The sequence below is a fragment of the Rhinoderma darwinii genome, chromosome 3 (assembly GCF_050947455.1).
Source record: "Rhinoderma darwinii isolate aRhiDar2 chromosome 3, aRhiDar2.hap1, whole genome shotgun sequence".
Classification (NCBI taxonomy): domain Eukaryota; kingdom Metazoa; phylum Chordata; class Amphibia; order Anura; family Rhinodermatidae; genus Rhinoderma; species Rhinoderma darwinii.
This window is the reverse complement of record NC_134689.1, coordinates 143,169,433-143,186,032: the sequence shown is the minus strand read 5'-3', so window position 1 is coordinate 143,186,032 and position 16,600 is coordinate 143,169,433. Positions and strand designations below refer to the sequence as shown.

General features: G+C 43.1%; 1 protein-coding gene across 1 annotated transcript in view; it reads left to right on the top strand.

The window, feature by feature from the left end:
* Positions 1 to 16,600, top strand: part of LOC142750390 (solute carrier family 23 member 1-like) — a 272,481-nt gene that overhangs the window by 35,279 nt on the left and 220,602 nt on the right. Inside the window, exon 2 of the mRNA XM_075859393.1 lies at positions 5,507 to 5,664. Within this exon, the coding sequence (XP_075715508.1) occupies positions 5,507 to 5,664 (158 nt within the window). The remainder of the gene's footprint in view (positions 1 to 5,506; positions 5,665 to 16,600) is intronic.

Sequence of the window (16,600 nt, the reverse complement as noted above, 5' to 3'; positions counted from 1 at the left end):
TTTTTACTTTTAATACTTTTAAAACTTTTATTTTCTTATTTTTACACAACTTCTTTTAACTTTTTTTTTACTTTGTCCCACTAGGGGACTTGAGGGCAGGAGGCCCTGGTCGCAATTCTAATACACTGCACTACATGCGTAGTGCGGTGTATTAGAACTGTCAGCTACTCACTGACAGCAAGCATAGTGGGTCCTGACGTTGTCAGGACCCACTAGGCTTCCGTCTATGGCATAGCCGGACGCCATTGTTTGGTGTCCAGTTGCCATAGTCACCATCGCCGGCCGCTATCGCGTAGCAGGCCGGCGATGGCAGCTTAACCCCTAAAAAGCCGCGATCTCTATAGAACGCGGCTTTTAAGGGGTTAATCAGCGGGGACACAGCGATCGGTCCCCGCTGTAGGAGCTGTGACAGCTGCTGAACAAGATAGCAGCTGTCACAGCTCCTGTATGTGTCGGGAGGACGGCCGAAACGGCCGTTACTCCAGAGACGTACTATTCCGTCATGGAGCGCGAACGATACAGCTGCCATGACGTAATAGTACGTCCAGGAGCGGGAAGGGGTTAATGGAGTCATTACGGTCTCGGCGATACCATATATGTGTATTTTTATTTATTTTTTACACTTTTACTAAATAAAACCACTTTTTATGGAAAAAAATGGTTTTATTTATTTTTTTACTGTACTTTTTATTAATAATCTTTATTTCACATTGGTGACTTATTTTATTAGTCCCACTAGGGGACTTTACTGTGCGATCTTCCGATTGCTGCTATAATGCTTTGGTATACTTCGTATACCAGAGCATTATTGCCTGTCAGTGTAAATCTGACAGGCAATCTGTTAGGACGTGCCTCCAGCGCGTCCTAACAGGCATATGTCCAGGGCAGACCTGGGGGCTTTTATCAAGCCCCCGGCTGCCATGACACCCCATCGGAGACCCGCAATTGCATTTGCGGGCTTCCGATGGGTGACAGAGGGAGCTCACTCCCTCTGTAAACAAAGTTAAATGCCGCGGTCGCTATTTAACGGGTTAAACGTCCGCGATCAAAGTAAACTTCGATCGCGGGCGTTGGAGCAGGAACCCAGCTGTCATCAGACAGCTGAGCCCCGGCTCCAGCCTGCACGGGAGACTCGTGCAGGACTTAGACTAGGCGAACGTGAAAAGGCGTCAGCCTAGCCTAAGGCCCCTTAATGACCGACGTGAAAAGGCGTATTGGTGGTCACTAAGGGGTTAATGTTTTAAGTCTTTTACTACCGGTTCTAAGACTTTGGCTAATGTCTGGCTAATGTAGGATCTAGATATAAGCAGATCTCTATTAATCAGAGTGTATACCATGTCGTTGTTATCCTCCACAATTGGCACCTATGATTACTTCAAAGGTTCTTTTATATCAGCTTGGGAGAACATGAGTTGGTCTTTAGTATAATTTGAGTGTGCTTTTTTCATGAAGTTATCAATGCTGTTGTTTTTGGGAGCCACAGCGGCATCTCTTGATTTGTGCGATCCAATTTTAACCATCCTGTGTTTACATTAATGCAACTTCTTGCAAAGTAGCTTTGTAGGTAAAGGCGATCAGCTTGTTAGGATATAGCATAGAAATAGCTTGATAAATCTGTTGGCTGATAGTTGCTCGAGCGCACCTGAGAGGGCTCAGGGTGAGGTCATACTAAGGGGACACAGGAGCCACTTCCGATATCTAAGAAATATTTAGAGCTTGGACCTAAAGAATCTTATAGTGCCAGAGTATTAGACTATTTAGTGTCACAGTCCAGACAAAATTTATGTAATGCCACGCTCAATAAATTGTGTTGGAATCAGCTGAAGAGTGATGGGTGCAATGGGGACCATATAAGAAAGTCTCCCAGTGCAGGGGTCTGAAAAGATTGGGGCAATGCATTTTCATGGAATGTGTAGCAATATAGGTTGGTCCTTAAGGGAATCCATCTGGACAAAGAAAAATAAAATTGGAGTGCTGCCCCTTTAAATTTGATTGGTAGCAAAGGGAGTGTGGGGCATCAGTAATTTTGTGCCTCCCCACTTGTTCTCACAGCGTCTCAGTAGTTAAACCCTTATTGTAAGAGGTGATAAGCTGCTCCTCTAAATGCGGGGGCTCGAAAGCTGGCTGTTATGTTGCTGGAGGGCTAGGCCACACTGTGGTTTCTCAGCCAGTGAGATGGAATTATGAAGCTTAACCTTGTACGTCCTCTTTAGGTGAAGTATGACGTCTCAATGCTTCCAGGCCGCGAGTCCAGGAGTTAAGGCCGTCTCTTGGAGTGGAGGCTGCACTCAGTTCTTTGTCCAGAGTGCATTGCACGGCAGTAGCGTTTTGTGCAGTTGTCATTACCACTAAGGGAGATGCTTGTGCTGGAAAGCTGCAGGTTAAACAGGATTGCCTCTGGGAGACCCACCGGGCCGTGCTGTACAGGAGAGATTGGGGATTGAGTCACAACGTAGACAGCAGAGCGGGAAACGGTTGATAGACAATTTTGGCATGAGACTGCTCAAAATAATTGTGAGGTTGTGGGGGGAGATAAAATGTGTTTTTAGATGGGGGGAGGTAATGGAAAGGAGGATTAGACTTGAGTATGGTGTATAAAAGCATCACTCTCCAGAATAGCATCCACTCAGTTTAGTGTCAAATTCACACCCCCTCTCTACACTCTGACATAGGGCTTCTTCTTGTATCAGGTCTCTGCCACCCACAAATTTGGGACCTGCTTTATGGCAGGCAGAAACCATAACAGTGAGCCAAAGGCAGAATGTACTGGTATATAAATATATATCTCTATATGCCAGTAAATTAAAGGTGGGGAAAAAAGATGAGAAGTAAAAGTTACACTTTTTGTCAGTAAAGTTACTATAAAATAATGGCACAGAAAAACACACAAAAAAAATGCAGCAAATACCATGTCAGCTGTTATGGAATTGCTAGGAGAGCGATTCCTCTAAAGCTGCTAGAGACTGCTGGGAGAGAGCGTGCATATGAATCCGTAACCTCAAATCCGCCACAACTTTGATCAACAGAGTCTAAGGCTACTCTATGGTTTTCGCCAGAGCTCACCGCTAGGCAGGATGGTTTTTGCTGCATAGGACCAAGGTTGTTTTAGCAGATTTCAATCTTGGATAAGAGGTGCAATGCAGGTAAACCTAAACAGGATAACTAGACAGCCAGAAGGTTAAACTGAAAGTCCAAATCAATAAGCAAGTGGATACCAGGTAAAGCATAGGTCAAAGCCAGCCAGGAGCAGATAATCCAAATCAGCAAACTAGGGATTAACGTGAGACAAGCCGAGGTCAGTATTCCAAGAAGTCCAAAAGTCAGAGGTGTGGGGTTTAGTCAGAAGCTTGATCAAGACACCTGAAGGTAAGGAAAATCACAAACAAAGACTAAGTGAGAAGGACAGGTGTAAATACTAAACCAAATCTGATAGGCAGGAAGATAGAGAAAAGAGATCGGCTCAAGGAAAAAACAGAACCGCCCAAAAGCCAAAAGAGTAGTCATGGAGATCATTAAAGGAATAAGCGTTTCCTAACAACAGCATTGGCAACATTATTGTTGTTTAGTATACTGGGTTGATGAAAGTTGAGTCATAAGTGGGCCCACTGTGATTCTATTTCCCAATGGCCACTATAAACCTGGAGCCGGTCCTGCCTTTAACTACAGACCAGTTAGCTTAACATATGTAGTAGAAAAAGAATGGAAACTCCTGAAAAAGAGGATACTTTGACCATCTAAAAACCAACAACTTGTTGGACTCAAAACAACATGGCTATACTGAGGGCAGATCATGTCAAACAAATATCAATGATTTCTTTGACTATGTCACAAAAGTTTTGGATAAAGGTGGTGCCGTGGATATCTGGATTTCAGTAAAGCCTTTGATACAATTCCACATTAAGGCTATGTTCACACAGAGCTTTTTGGCGAGTTTTTTGACGCGGAAACCGCGCCGCAAAACTCGTCAAACACGGGCCGAAAATGCCTCCCATTGATTTCAATGGGAGGTGGAGGCGTCTTTTTCCCGCGAGCGGTAAAACCGCCTCGCGGGAGAAAGAAGGGACATGCCCTATTTTCGGGCGTTTACGCCTCTGACCTCCCATTGACATCAATGGGAGGCAGAGAAAGCATATTTCGCAGCGTTTTATGCCCGTGGCGCTCAATGGCCGCGGGTGAAATACGCCACGAAAAACGCTGGGAAAATCGGCGTACAGGGAGAGGAAAATCTGCCTCAAACTTCCAAACGGAATTTTGAGGAAGAAATTCCGCCTGCAAAAAACTCTGTGTGAACATAGCCTAAGATCTCATAGATAAATCATTGAAAATTGGACTTAATCCCTGGATAGTTCAATGGATTCACAGGTGGCTGAAAGATACACATCCGAGTGAATGGTGTGCATTCTGAAGAGGAGCTATTTGCAAGTAGTATACCACAAGGCCCTTCTCTGGACGCTACTCTTTTTAACATGACTGCACTGTAAATGACACAATTGTGTAATAGGGTTGAAATTCCTGGACATGTTTGTAAAATGGAAAATGAATAAACTTTACTGGAAAAATAGTCAAAACTATGGAAACCGCAGGTCAATGTTTCCAAATGTAAAATATTTTAATTGGTAAGACAGAATCCTTTGTCTGAGTATCATATTGGGGGTTCTTTGTTAGCCAGGACCTCAGAAAATAATTTGGGGGACTGATTTCTGACTGCTCCAAAATATGTCACCAGTGTCACCAGGCAGCAGTGAAACCTTGAAGAATGCTTGGCTGCATAGCTATAGGTATAACCAGTACAAAGAGGGAGGTTGTGATACCACTGTATGGAGGTCTAGTGATCTGCGTTTAGTTCTGGAGACCTCACCTACAAAAAGACATTGATAAAATAGAATGGGCACACAAATGGGGGAAGGTCTTAAGCAAGAGAAACTTTGTCTGCACTACACACTGTCACATATAAGGCTGGGTTCACACGACCTATTTTCAGACATAAACGAGGCGTATTATGCCTCGTTTTACGTCTGAAAATAGGGCTACAATACGTCGGCAAACATTTGCCCATTCATCTGAATGGGTTTGCCGACGTACTGTGCAGACAACCTGTCATTTACGCGTCGTCGTTTGACAGCTGTCAAACGACGACGCGTAAAAATACAGCCTCGGCAAAAGAAGTGCAGGACACTTCTTTCAGACGTAATTTGAGCCGTTCTTCATTGAACTCAGTTAAGCACAGCTCAAAATTTACGGCTGTCAGAGAAGCCTCGCAAAATGCGAGGAGGAGCATTTACGTCTGAAACGAGGCAGCTGTTTTCTCCTGAAAACAGTCTGTCTTTTCAGACGTAAAAGCCTGCTACCGTGTGAAGATACCCTTATAGATATTCAGTTTGTATTTAAAAAATACCATTTAAAAAAAGTAAAGTAAAAATAGGCAACAGCTGTACATTTCTTTTAAAGGAACATTTAGTATCATGTGGCTTCAATACAAAAATTTAATTTTCTCAATCTTATACAGCATTATATTTTGGCCTTTGGAGGAATTATCGCCATTCCATTGATTCTGGCAGAGCCTCTATGTGTGAAGCATGACAATACAGTGAAAAGCCAGCTGATGTGCACCATATTCTTTGTGTCTGGAATATGTACAATTCTTCAAACAACAATTGGAACAAGGTATTTAAAAAGCTGCTCCTTCAATTGGAATACAGAAAAATGTCTGCCCCGATGATCACATGATAACCTACAAATGCTAGATTTGCTTTTTTTATTCATCCCCATCTTAAAAAAAGAAAGTTAAAGTTAATTAATAAATTCTATGTACCCCAAACCAATTAAAACGACAACTCATTCTACAAAAAAGAAGCCTTTATACGGCTTTGTTGACAGACAAATAAGAATTATGTTTTCAGAATGCGAGATGAAAAAACAAAAAATAAATAGTAACAGTTCTTTTAAATGAGCTAAAATCATTTTAATCCCACATAATCTCAAATTCTGGGAACCTCCAGAAACATTTACATATTTATGAATGATATTAGCAGATGTATTTCTAAGCTTTATGGCTTGTCCACACGTAGCAGAATGGCTGCAGAAAAATTCTGCAGCAATTCAGTTGAAAGTAGAAGACATTCCGCTGCGGAAAAAACGCATGCGTTTTTTACTGCAGAAAATGGTGCGTAATTTGCTGCATTTTTCTCAATGCTGGGAGATGGTGACATCTCCTCAAAAAAATGCAGCAATTCAGTCCATTTTCCGCAGCTGGAATTGACATGCTGCAGTACGAAAAATACGCAATTTCGGGTCGGAATTGTTACGCAGCGTGTGAATGAGATTTGTTAAATTTCACCCACTTTGCTGCTATTGTATTTTGCTGCATATTTCTGTCCGCAATTCCAGATGTGTGGAAAAGCCCTTATACTTTAGCTTTAGTTGCTCTTTAATTTTGTTTTGGATGAGGAACTGTGACCATACTGCTGTGAAGAAAAGGAGTCAATAGGTGAGACATGTCATATGTTACCTGCCAGCAGTTTCTTTTCTGCCAGACCCTGCTTTATGTTAGGCCTCATGCACATGACGCCATTGATCTTGTGGTCCACAAATCCACAGGTCTGTAACGGTCCATCAGACCGCAAAAAAACCCTTCCTGTGCATCCATGTGTCATCCTGACTCACGGATCCACAACAATTCACTAATATTGGTGAATGCGCAATTGCGGAGTAATAAAATGACTTGTCCTGAGTTTTTGCGGTCTGCAATTACAACCCCCGCACCAATCTGTGTAGATTACGGTCGTGTGCATGGGTCCATAGAAAAGAAGGGGGTCTGCAATTTATTTAAAAATGCAGATAATTTGCAGGCGCAAAAATATGGTCGTGTGCATGAGGCCTTATAGACTTTTTACCTGGTGTTAAATGGAATAAAACAGTGGTAACCATAGGTTTTCTTACCAGCTTTGAATCTCTATTAAAAAAGAAAAATAACCTAATAATTAGGGGAGGAATAATCTTCAAGCCAATTTATGATAAGTATCTACAAAATAGAATTAGAAGGGCATCACATATTTTCAAAAAGGGCATATTCCTCTATACAGACCTCTGGTACCAAAGTAACACCTAACCTATATTATTATAAGGATAAACAACTGTATTGTGGTACAAAAACAATTGTATTAGTTTATGTTTGAAACAATCTACATAAAACCACATATACACATATGAGACATAAAAAACAAGAGAGTGAAAAAGCAGACCAAGCTTTGTGCAATGTATTAGATCTATCAGTCATTCACTGATAGCAAGCCAATTAGGCTCCGCCTCCCGGCGGGGCCTAATCGGCTTCCGTAATGGCACAGCAGGAGGTGATTGTTAGGCCTCCTGTTGCCATACCAGCAGTTGGCAGCCCTGCTATCGCATGGCAGGGCTGCCGATCTGCTATCAACCTCTAAGATGCAGCAATCGTTTTTGATCGCTGCATCTAAGGGGTTAATGGCAGGGATCGGAGCTAGCTCCGGTTCCTGCCATTACAGGTGGATGTTAGCTGTAACAGACTGCTGACTCAACCGCTGATGATGCCGGCTCAGCTCCTGAGCCGGCACCATCTTGCCGTCGGCTACGGAAGCCTTTCAGGCCCCACCATCGGGTAGGACCAGGGGTGAACCTAGCCACTTTGAGGCCTGAGGCAAACTATAAAAAGGCGCCCAACCCAAATCTATCCGAGTAACCCCAGCCGAACGTTCTAACTTTCTGTTGAGTTTATCGGCCCAACCCGGATGGCCTGATGCAGTGACATAATCACGCTAGGCCGCTGACATCAATAGCGTGCTCTTGGACTGTTGTAGACCACAGGCCTAAACTTGGCTGTGGTCTACGAGAGAAAACGGTGGGGCAAGGAGCCAACGGCTCAGGGCTGGCTGGCAAATTTTAGCCTGGAGGCAAGCACATGGCACTTGCCCAAGAGTAGCGGCCCATTTTGGGGACACTGTGCAATTGCTGAGTTTGCCCCCCCCTAGCACCACCCCTATAGAACTGCTACATGTCAATGGAAAAATCTTCCACCAGAGGAAAAAATGTTCCCAATGCTGGAGTCTTAAAAGAAAGCTTCACCTGGGCCTGGGACTTGGTACTCCACCATGTGGAAACATTTTTTCCCTCTGGCGAATGACTTTTCAGTTGACAGGTAGCAGACTTACATGATGGGGAATTTAAAAAATACAAATCTGAGGGTACATCTGCAGCCTTTGTAAAATATAAAGAGCTTAATAAAATCTGTAAAAAGGTAATAAAATCAGCAAAACTACAAAATGAAAGGCAGGTGGCCAAGGATAGTAAAACAAATCCCCAAAAATTCTTCAAGTATATAAATGCTAAAAAGCCAAGGTCTGAACATGTAGGACCCCTAGATAATGGTAATGGGGAGTTGGTCACAGGGGATCAAGAGAAGGCAGAGTTATTAAATGGGTTCTTCCGCTCTGTATATACAACTAAAGAAAGAGCAGCTGATGTAGCCGGTGCCAGTGCTGTTAATATATCAGTTGATATACTGAATTGGATGAATGTAGATATGGTCCAAGCTAAATTAAACAAAATAAATGTGCACAAGGCCCCGGGACCAGATGGGTTACACCCTAGAGTTCTTATAGAGCTTAGTTCAGTTATTTCTGTCCCCCTTTTCATAATATTCAGAGAATCTCTAGTGACTGGTATAGTGCCAAGGGACTGGCGCAGGGCAAATGTGGTGCCTATTTTCAAAAAGGGCTCTAGGTCTTCCCCGGGTAATTATAGACCAGTAAGCCTAACATCCATCGTGGGGAAAATGTTTGAGGGGCTATTGAGGGACTATATACAGATTATGTGACAAAAAATAGTATTATAAGTGACAGCCAGCACGGTTTTACTAAGGACAGAAGTTGTCAAACTAACCTGATCTGTTTTTATAAAGAGGTGAGCAGAAGCCTAGACAGAGGGGCCGCTGTGGATATAGTGTTTTTGGACTTTGCAAAGGCATTTGACACTGTCCCCCATAGACGCCTAATGGGTAAATTAAGGACTATAGGTTTAGAAAATATAGTTTGTAATTGGATTGAGAATTGGCTCAAGGACCGTATCCAGAGAGTTGTGGTCAATGATTCCTACTCTGAATGGTCCCCGGTAATAAGTGGTGTACCCCAGGGTTCAGTGCTGGGACCACTATTATTCAACTTATTTATTAATGATATAGAGGATGGGATTAATAGCACTATTTCTATTTTTGCAGATGACACCAAGCTATGTAATATAGTTCAGTCTATGGAAGATGTTCGTGAATTGCAAGCAGATTTAAACAAACTAAGTGTTTGGGCATCCAGTTGGCAAATGAAGTTTAATGTAGATAAATGTAAAGTTATGCATCTGGGTACCAACAACCTGCATACATCATATGTCCTAGGGGGAGCTACACTGGCAGATTCACTTGTTGAGAAGGATCTGGGTGTACTTGTAAATCATAAACTAAATAGCAGCATGCAGTGTCAATCAGCTGCTTCAAAGGCCAGCAGGATATTGTCGTGTATTAAAAGAGGCATGGACTCGCGGGACAGGGAAGTAGTATTGCCACTTTACAAAGCATTAGTGAGGCCTCATCTAGAATATGCAGTTCAGTTCTGGGCTCCAGTTCATAGAAAGGATGCCCTGGAGTTGTAAAAAATACAAAGAAGAGCAACGAAGCTAATTAGGGGCATGGAGAATCTAAGTTATGGGGAAAGATTAAAAGAATGAAACCTATTTAGCCTTGAAAAAAGACGACTAAGGGGGGACATGATTAATTTATATAAATATATTAATGGCACATACAAAAAATATGGTGAAATCCTGTTCCATGTAAAACCCCCTCAAAAAACAAGGGGGCACTCCCTCCGTCTGGAGAAAAAAAGGTTCAACCTGCAGAGGCGACAAGCCTTCTTTACTGTAAGAACTGTGAATCTATGGAATAGCCTACTGCAGGAGCTGGTCACAGCAGGGACAGTAGATGGCTTTAAAAAAGGGTTAGATAATTTCCTAGAACAAAAAAGTATTAGCTCCTATGTGTAGAAATTTTTTCCTTCCCTTTTCCCATCCCTTGGTTGAACTTGATGGACATGTGTCTTTTTTCAGCCGTACTAACTATGTAACTATGTGACTATGTAACCTCTAGTTTCTAGTGTGTTGCAGGGGAGAAGGAAAGTGTATATTTTTCATACACATTTTATTGTATTTTTTTTCCGGTTGGTTCCAATGGACCGTTTGGACTACGCCATACATTTATTGGACTACTTTCACCATCTATGTTTCTTTATATTTTTTTTTAAATAAAATGGTGAAAGTGGGTTGTGTGAGGGAGTTTTTATTTCAATTAAAAAATGTTTCTTATGTCCATGTGTTTTTTTAATACATTATTACCGCTAGTGTAATGGCCGCCATCTGATTGACAGCATCCATTACTAAGGCTGGGGCTTACTGTTAACCAGTAAAAAGGCTAGCACCAACCTCCCATTATTACCCCGGTACCCAACGCCGCCAGGGGTATCTGGAAGAGCCGGGTATGATCCAATACGTGAACATCTGAAGTGACGGCCGCACACCGTCATCCCTTCAGATGCTCGGGAAATGGATCGTACCCGGCTCTTCCTGGTACCCCTGATAGCGGTGGGTACTGGGGTAATAATGGGAGGTTGATGCTAGCCTTTTTACTGGCTAACACTAAGCCCTAACCTTAGTAATGGATGCTGTCAGACAGCGGCTATTACGAAGACGGTAATAAAGTATAAAAAAAAGACATGAAAACAATTTTTTTAATTGAAATAAAAACTCCCTCCCATAACCTCTGACCAATTTATAAAAAAAAAATGTAAATCATCGAAATAATCCAACAAATCTACGATGTTGTCCAAATGGTCCAGCAGAACCTGCAAAACAAAACATAACCAGTATGAAAAATAAAAATACTTATACTCACCTACTGCAGTTTTCTGTCTTCTTTCTTCTCCCCTGCGCTGCAATAGAAACTAGAGGTCAATGAACTGTAGTTCCTATTGTGGCACACAGGAACTAGAGAAACGGCAGAAATATTACTCGTTATTAATAATTCTGACGCATCTGGGAGGTCCCATACACCAGAAAATGCTAATGCATGGACTCTTAAAGTGACAGAAGAGTCCCTGTATTAGCTATGTGACCGGGGTTACTAGCAGTCACATTGAAGTGTTAGGTAAGACTATATTCACACTCCATTGAAAAACTGATCAACTGTCAGTATCTCATGGCCATTTTGCATTTCTATTCGTTTTTAATGGCCGTTTGACATTTGTTTTGCATCAGTTTTTCATGACCCTTAAAAAAACGGATTCATTTCATTGGTCAGGCTTTTTTTGTCCCAACCCCCTGAAAACACCCAAAAGAAGGTCACATGTTCACCTAGACACTATTTACAGCCTCCCTGTATATGATGCCACACACCTCCCTGTATATGATGCCACACACCTCCCTGTATATGATGCCACACACCTCCCTGTATATGATGCCACATAGCCTCCCTGTATATGATGCCACACAGAATCCCTGTATATGATGCCACACAGACACCCTGTATATGATGCCACACACCTCCCTGTATATGATGCCACACACCTCCCTGTATATGATGCCACATAGCCTCCCTGTATATGATGCCACACAGAATCCCTGTATATGATGCCACACAGACTCCCTGTATATGATGCCACACACCTCCCTGTATATGATGCCACACACCTCCCTTTATATGATGCCACACAGCCTCCCTGTATATGATGCCACACACCTCCCTGTATATGATGCAACACACCTCCCTGTATATGATGCCACACACCTCCCTGTATATGATGCCACATACCTCACTGTATATGATGCCACATAGCCTCCCTGTATATTATACCACACAGCCTCCCTATATGTGATGCCACACAGACTTCCTGTATATGATGCCACACATATCCCTGTATATGATGCCACACAGCCCCATGTATATGATGCCACACACCTCCCTGTATATGATGCCACACAGCCTCCCTGTATATGATTCCACACAGCCCCTGTATATGATGCCACACAGACCTCCTGTATATGATGCCACACAAACCCTCTGTATATGCCACACAGCCCTCCTGTATATGATGCCACACAGCCCGACATTAATGCCATACATACTCACCGAAGCAGCGCTGTCTTCTTCTGGTGTGGTCGCTAATCCCACTGGATCTGAGAAGGAGGTGCGATGACGTCATTGTGTCGCCTTTCCAGAACCCGTGAGACTAGCGACCACACCAGAAAAAGAGAGCGCTGCATCGGTGAGTGTCTGCATCGGTGAGTATGTCATCACGCCGCCGATAGCCAGCAAGGGAACAAGTAGTTTCCTTGCAAATCCCCATATCACAGATCCGTTTTTAACTGTTGTTACATGTATTGACAGCCGTTAAAAATGGATCCATTGACTTCTATGGGGGCCGTCAGGCCGTTAAAACATCCAAAAATAGGACATGTCCTATTTTTGGACGCCCATTATTCATGGGCTGTTAAAAAAACGGTCGTGTGAATACACCCATAGAACATCATTGTTCTGAAAATGGCCGTGTGACGGCCGTTAAAAGAATGTCCGTCACACGGCCGTTTTTCACTGTCGTGTGAATAAGGCCTTAAGGGTGTGGGGCAGGAGGAGGCGGCAATTCAAATGAATTGACTAGTGGTCCTGCATTCACAGCAGACAGTGCCTGGCAATTCATTTCAATTGACAGACAACTCCTGCGATGACTGCAGTGGCTGTCGCTCTTAGATAAAATTGTGCCGTCTTCCCCCTAGAAGCGAGGGTCGCTGTGGGTCCCTGTGAACCGTACATGCCACAGAGCATGCACAGATCAAAGCCCTGGGTGTGCCATATAGCACCTGTGTATGTGTCATGCAGAAACACATACACAGATGCTAATAAAGATGGCTGCCCCATCTTTATTAGTACAAATATATGAATAAATACAGTTACATTAGGGAACATACTAAAATAGTTAGAAAAAATAGGCTCATAACTTAAAACACATAAAAAAATAATAAATCTCCTTTAAAGTTAAATTAAACTTTAAAAAAAAACTTTGACATGCCATAGTAAAATGTCAGAAGTTTTGATCATTGGGGGTCTGAGCACTTAGCACCCCCTGATCGCTAAAACGAAACAGCAGAAGTGCTCGGGTGAGCGCTGTGCTGCTTCATTTCTTATCGCCTTTCGTGTGTGTGTGTGTGTGTGTGTGTGTGTGTGTGTGTGTGTGTGTGTGTGTGTGTATATGTATATATATATATATATATATATGCACACACACACAGACACACACGCACATTACACACACTATGGCCTCATGCACATGACCACACTGGTTAGTTGTGAATTCGTGTATCATTAGGATTCACGGATCCACAACAATTCACCATAAGGGTATGTTCACACGGCCTATTTTCGGACATTTTTCAGGCCGTAAATGCCCGAAAAACGGCCGAAAAATCGGAAGCAGAAAGCCTCCAAACATCTGCCGATTGATTTCAATGGGAAAAACGGCATTCTATTCCGACGGGCCTTTTTTTTACGCGGCCATTTTGAAAAACGCCCGCGTAAAAAAACGCAGCGAAAAAGAAGTGCAGGTCACTTCTTGGGACGTTTTTGGAGACGTTTTTCATAGACTATTGAAAATAGCTCCAAAAACGGCCGGAAAAAAAACGCAGCGAAAAACGCAGCGAAAAACGCGAGTGGCTTAAAAAATGTCTGAAAATCAGGAGCTCTTTTCCCTTGAAAACAGCTCCGTATTTTCAGACATTTTTGAGTTTGCGTGTGAACATACCCTTATTGGTAAATTGCCCTTAAGGGCCAGTTCCCAAATTGCGTAAATACTGCAGATTTTCCGCAATGGAATTTGTTGCGGAAAATCCGCAGCAAATACAGTAGCAGCAAAGTGGATGAGATAAAACAAATCTCGTCCACACGCTGCGTAAATTCTGTGTAGAAAAAACGCTCAGAAATTGACCTGCGATGTGGAATGTCAATTGTCTTTACATAAACGCTGCATATTTGTTGCAGGATTTCCCCTTTGAATTCAATGGGGACGTAAATCCCGCTTCAAATAGCAGTTGTTCCGTTTTTTGCAGCGGGTTCGCAGCGATCCCACTGCAAAAAGCGCAACTCAGAAAACAAAAAAATATATTCAACTTACCTAGGAGTCTGTGTTTCATCCTCCTGGGATGATGCTTTATCCCACGTGACCGCCGCTCCAGCCAATCACAGGCTGTAGCGTTGGTAACATGGATGAAATGTCATCCGGGGAGGTCGGCCTGGATGACGCTTCATCCCATGTGACCGCCGCTGCGCCGATGAGACGTCATCCCAGGAGGCTGGCTAGCTAAGTGCTGTAGTTTTTCGCAGAGGACATTCCGGGCGAAAAAACTGCACCACAGTTTGGGGCACTTTTTCGCCTGGAATTTCCTGCGGCGCACAGGGCGGATACGCTGCGTTCTATTACGCAGAGTATCTGCCCCGTGTGAACTCAGCCTAAAAATATATTTATGTTATCCATAGCATAAGTACCATAGCATAGTACTTGCTAATATCTTAAAGCCTTAAAGAAAAAACAGGCACATTGTTAAGAAGATCATAAAAGCAATAGTTATAAATTATCACTGTCAATCACTATTGTGATACTAAATAAATTGAAAAAATGGAGTAGTATACAATACATGGTAAAATAATTATAAACTGATTATATGAGCTGAGGTTGTTGGAGACCTCTCCTATAACAAGCATGAAGTGATATCACTGTGTGAGCCAGGAGGAGGCCAATGTCATTGAGGCTGCTCTTATTCCATTGACTGAAGGATGTTCAGAATTCAAAAATTACTTGTAAAATCTGGTAAAAAGAAAGAACACATACAGAGACACAAAGGCATAGGCTGTAAAGTATTTGGAGAGATGTCAATAAAACAAATTCACTCACCCTTAGCGCAGTAACACTTCAATTTTGGTGGTTTGTTTTATTGTGGCTAGAGACCCAGGCAAGGGCGTAGCTAGAGGCTCATGGGCCCCGATGCAAAAATTCTTACTGGGCCCCCCCCCCCTGCAAACTTCTCATGGCCGACGGTCCGCTTTCAGCTGCATCGCTGGGTCTCCTAAGTGACCCAACAATGCAGCACTAGCAGCCGGGGCGTCACTAAGGCTGGGTTCACACACACTATTTACGGACGTAATTCGGGCGTTTTAGCATTGAATTACGTCCGAAAATGCGGCTCAAAAGCGTCGGCAAACATCTGCCCATTCATTTGAATGGGTCTTACGATGTTCTGTGCCGACGGTCATTTTTTTTTACGCGCCGCTGTCAAAAGGCGGCGCGTAAAAAAGTGCCTGTCACTTCTTCAGACGTAAATGGAGCCGTTTTCCATGGACTCCATGGAAAACCAGCTTCAATTACTTCCGTAATGGACGCAGCGAAAGACGCCTGCACATGCCATTACGGCTGAAATTACGGTGCTGTTTTCTCCTGAAAACAGCACAGTAATTTCAGCCGTAACGGAGGCTGCCGTGTGAACATACCCTCAGGGCTTAAAATGTCCGGGAAATAGCCCCAATACATATGTGTCCGCCCCAAAAAAAAGTGTGTATATGAGACAGCATAGCATATCTTCAGCACTACGACCCTATAAACTATGGATAGGATTAGATACAGTGGCTCAGCAGACAGTATCACACATGATAGGATTAGATACAGTGGCTCAGAAGGCAGTATCACACATGATAGGATTAGATACACAGCTCAGCAGACAGTATCACACATGATAGGATTAGATACAGTGGCCCAGCAGACAGTATCACACATGATAGGATTAGATACAGTGGCTCAGCAGACAGTATCACACGATAGGATTAGATACAGTGGCTCAGCAGACAGTACCACACATGATAGGATTAGATACAGTGGCTCAGCAGACAGTATCACACATGATAGGATTAGATACAGTGGCTCAGCACAGTATCACACATGATCAGATTAGATATAGGGCCCAGCAGACAGTATCATACATGATTAGATTAGATACACAGCTCAGCAGACTGTATCACACATGATAGGATTAGATACAGGGCCCAGCTCGCTGACATTGCGTCTCCAGCGCTGGACCCAGGATAGGTAAGAATAATAATTTTGCTTCTTTATGTGTTACTGATTATTTTTGTGTTTGTGTTTTTTTTTACAATTTCGGTTGTTGGACTTCGGATACGAGACCTTCAATGACGGCGTTTTTTTTATTCTCAATAAAATGGTTAATGAGGGTTGTGTTTTTTTATTTCAATAAAATATTTTTTCTATGTGCTTGTATCTTTTTAAACTTTATTATCACCGCCTTAGTAATGGCCGCTGGCTGATTGACAACCTCCATTACTAAGACGGGGCTTAATGTTAGCCGGTGCAGAGGCCAATGCTAACCCCCATTATTACCCCGGTACCCACCGCCACCAGGAGTACTGGGAAGAGCCGGGTACAAACCAGTACCCGACCATCTGTAGTGACGGGCAGGCACCTGGGTGGCCGCAGGCTGG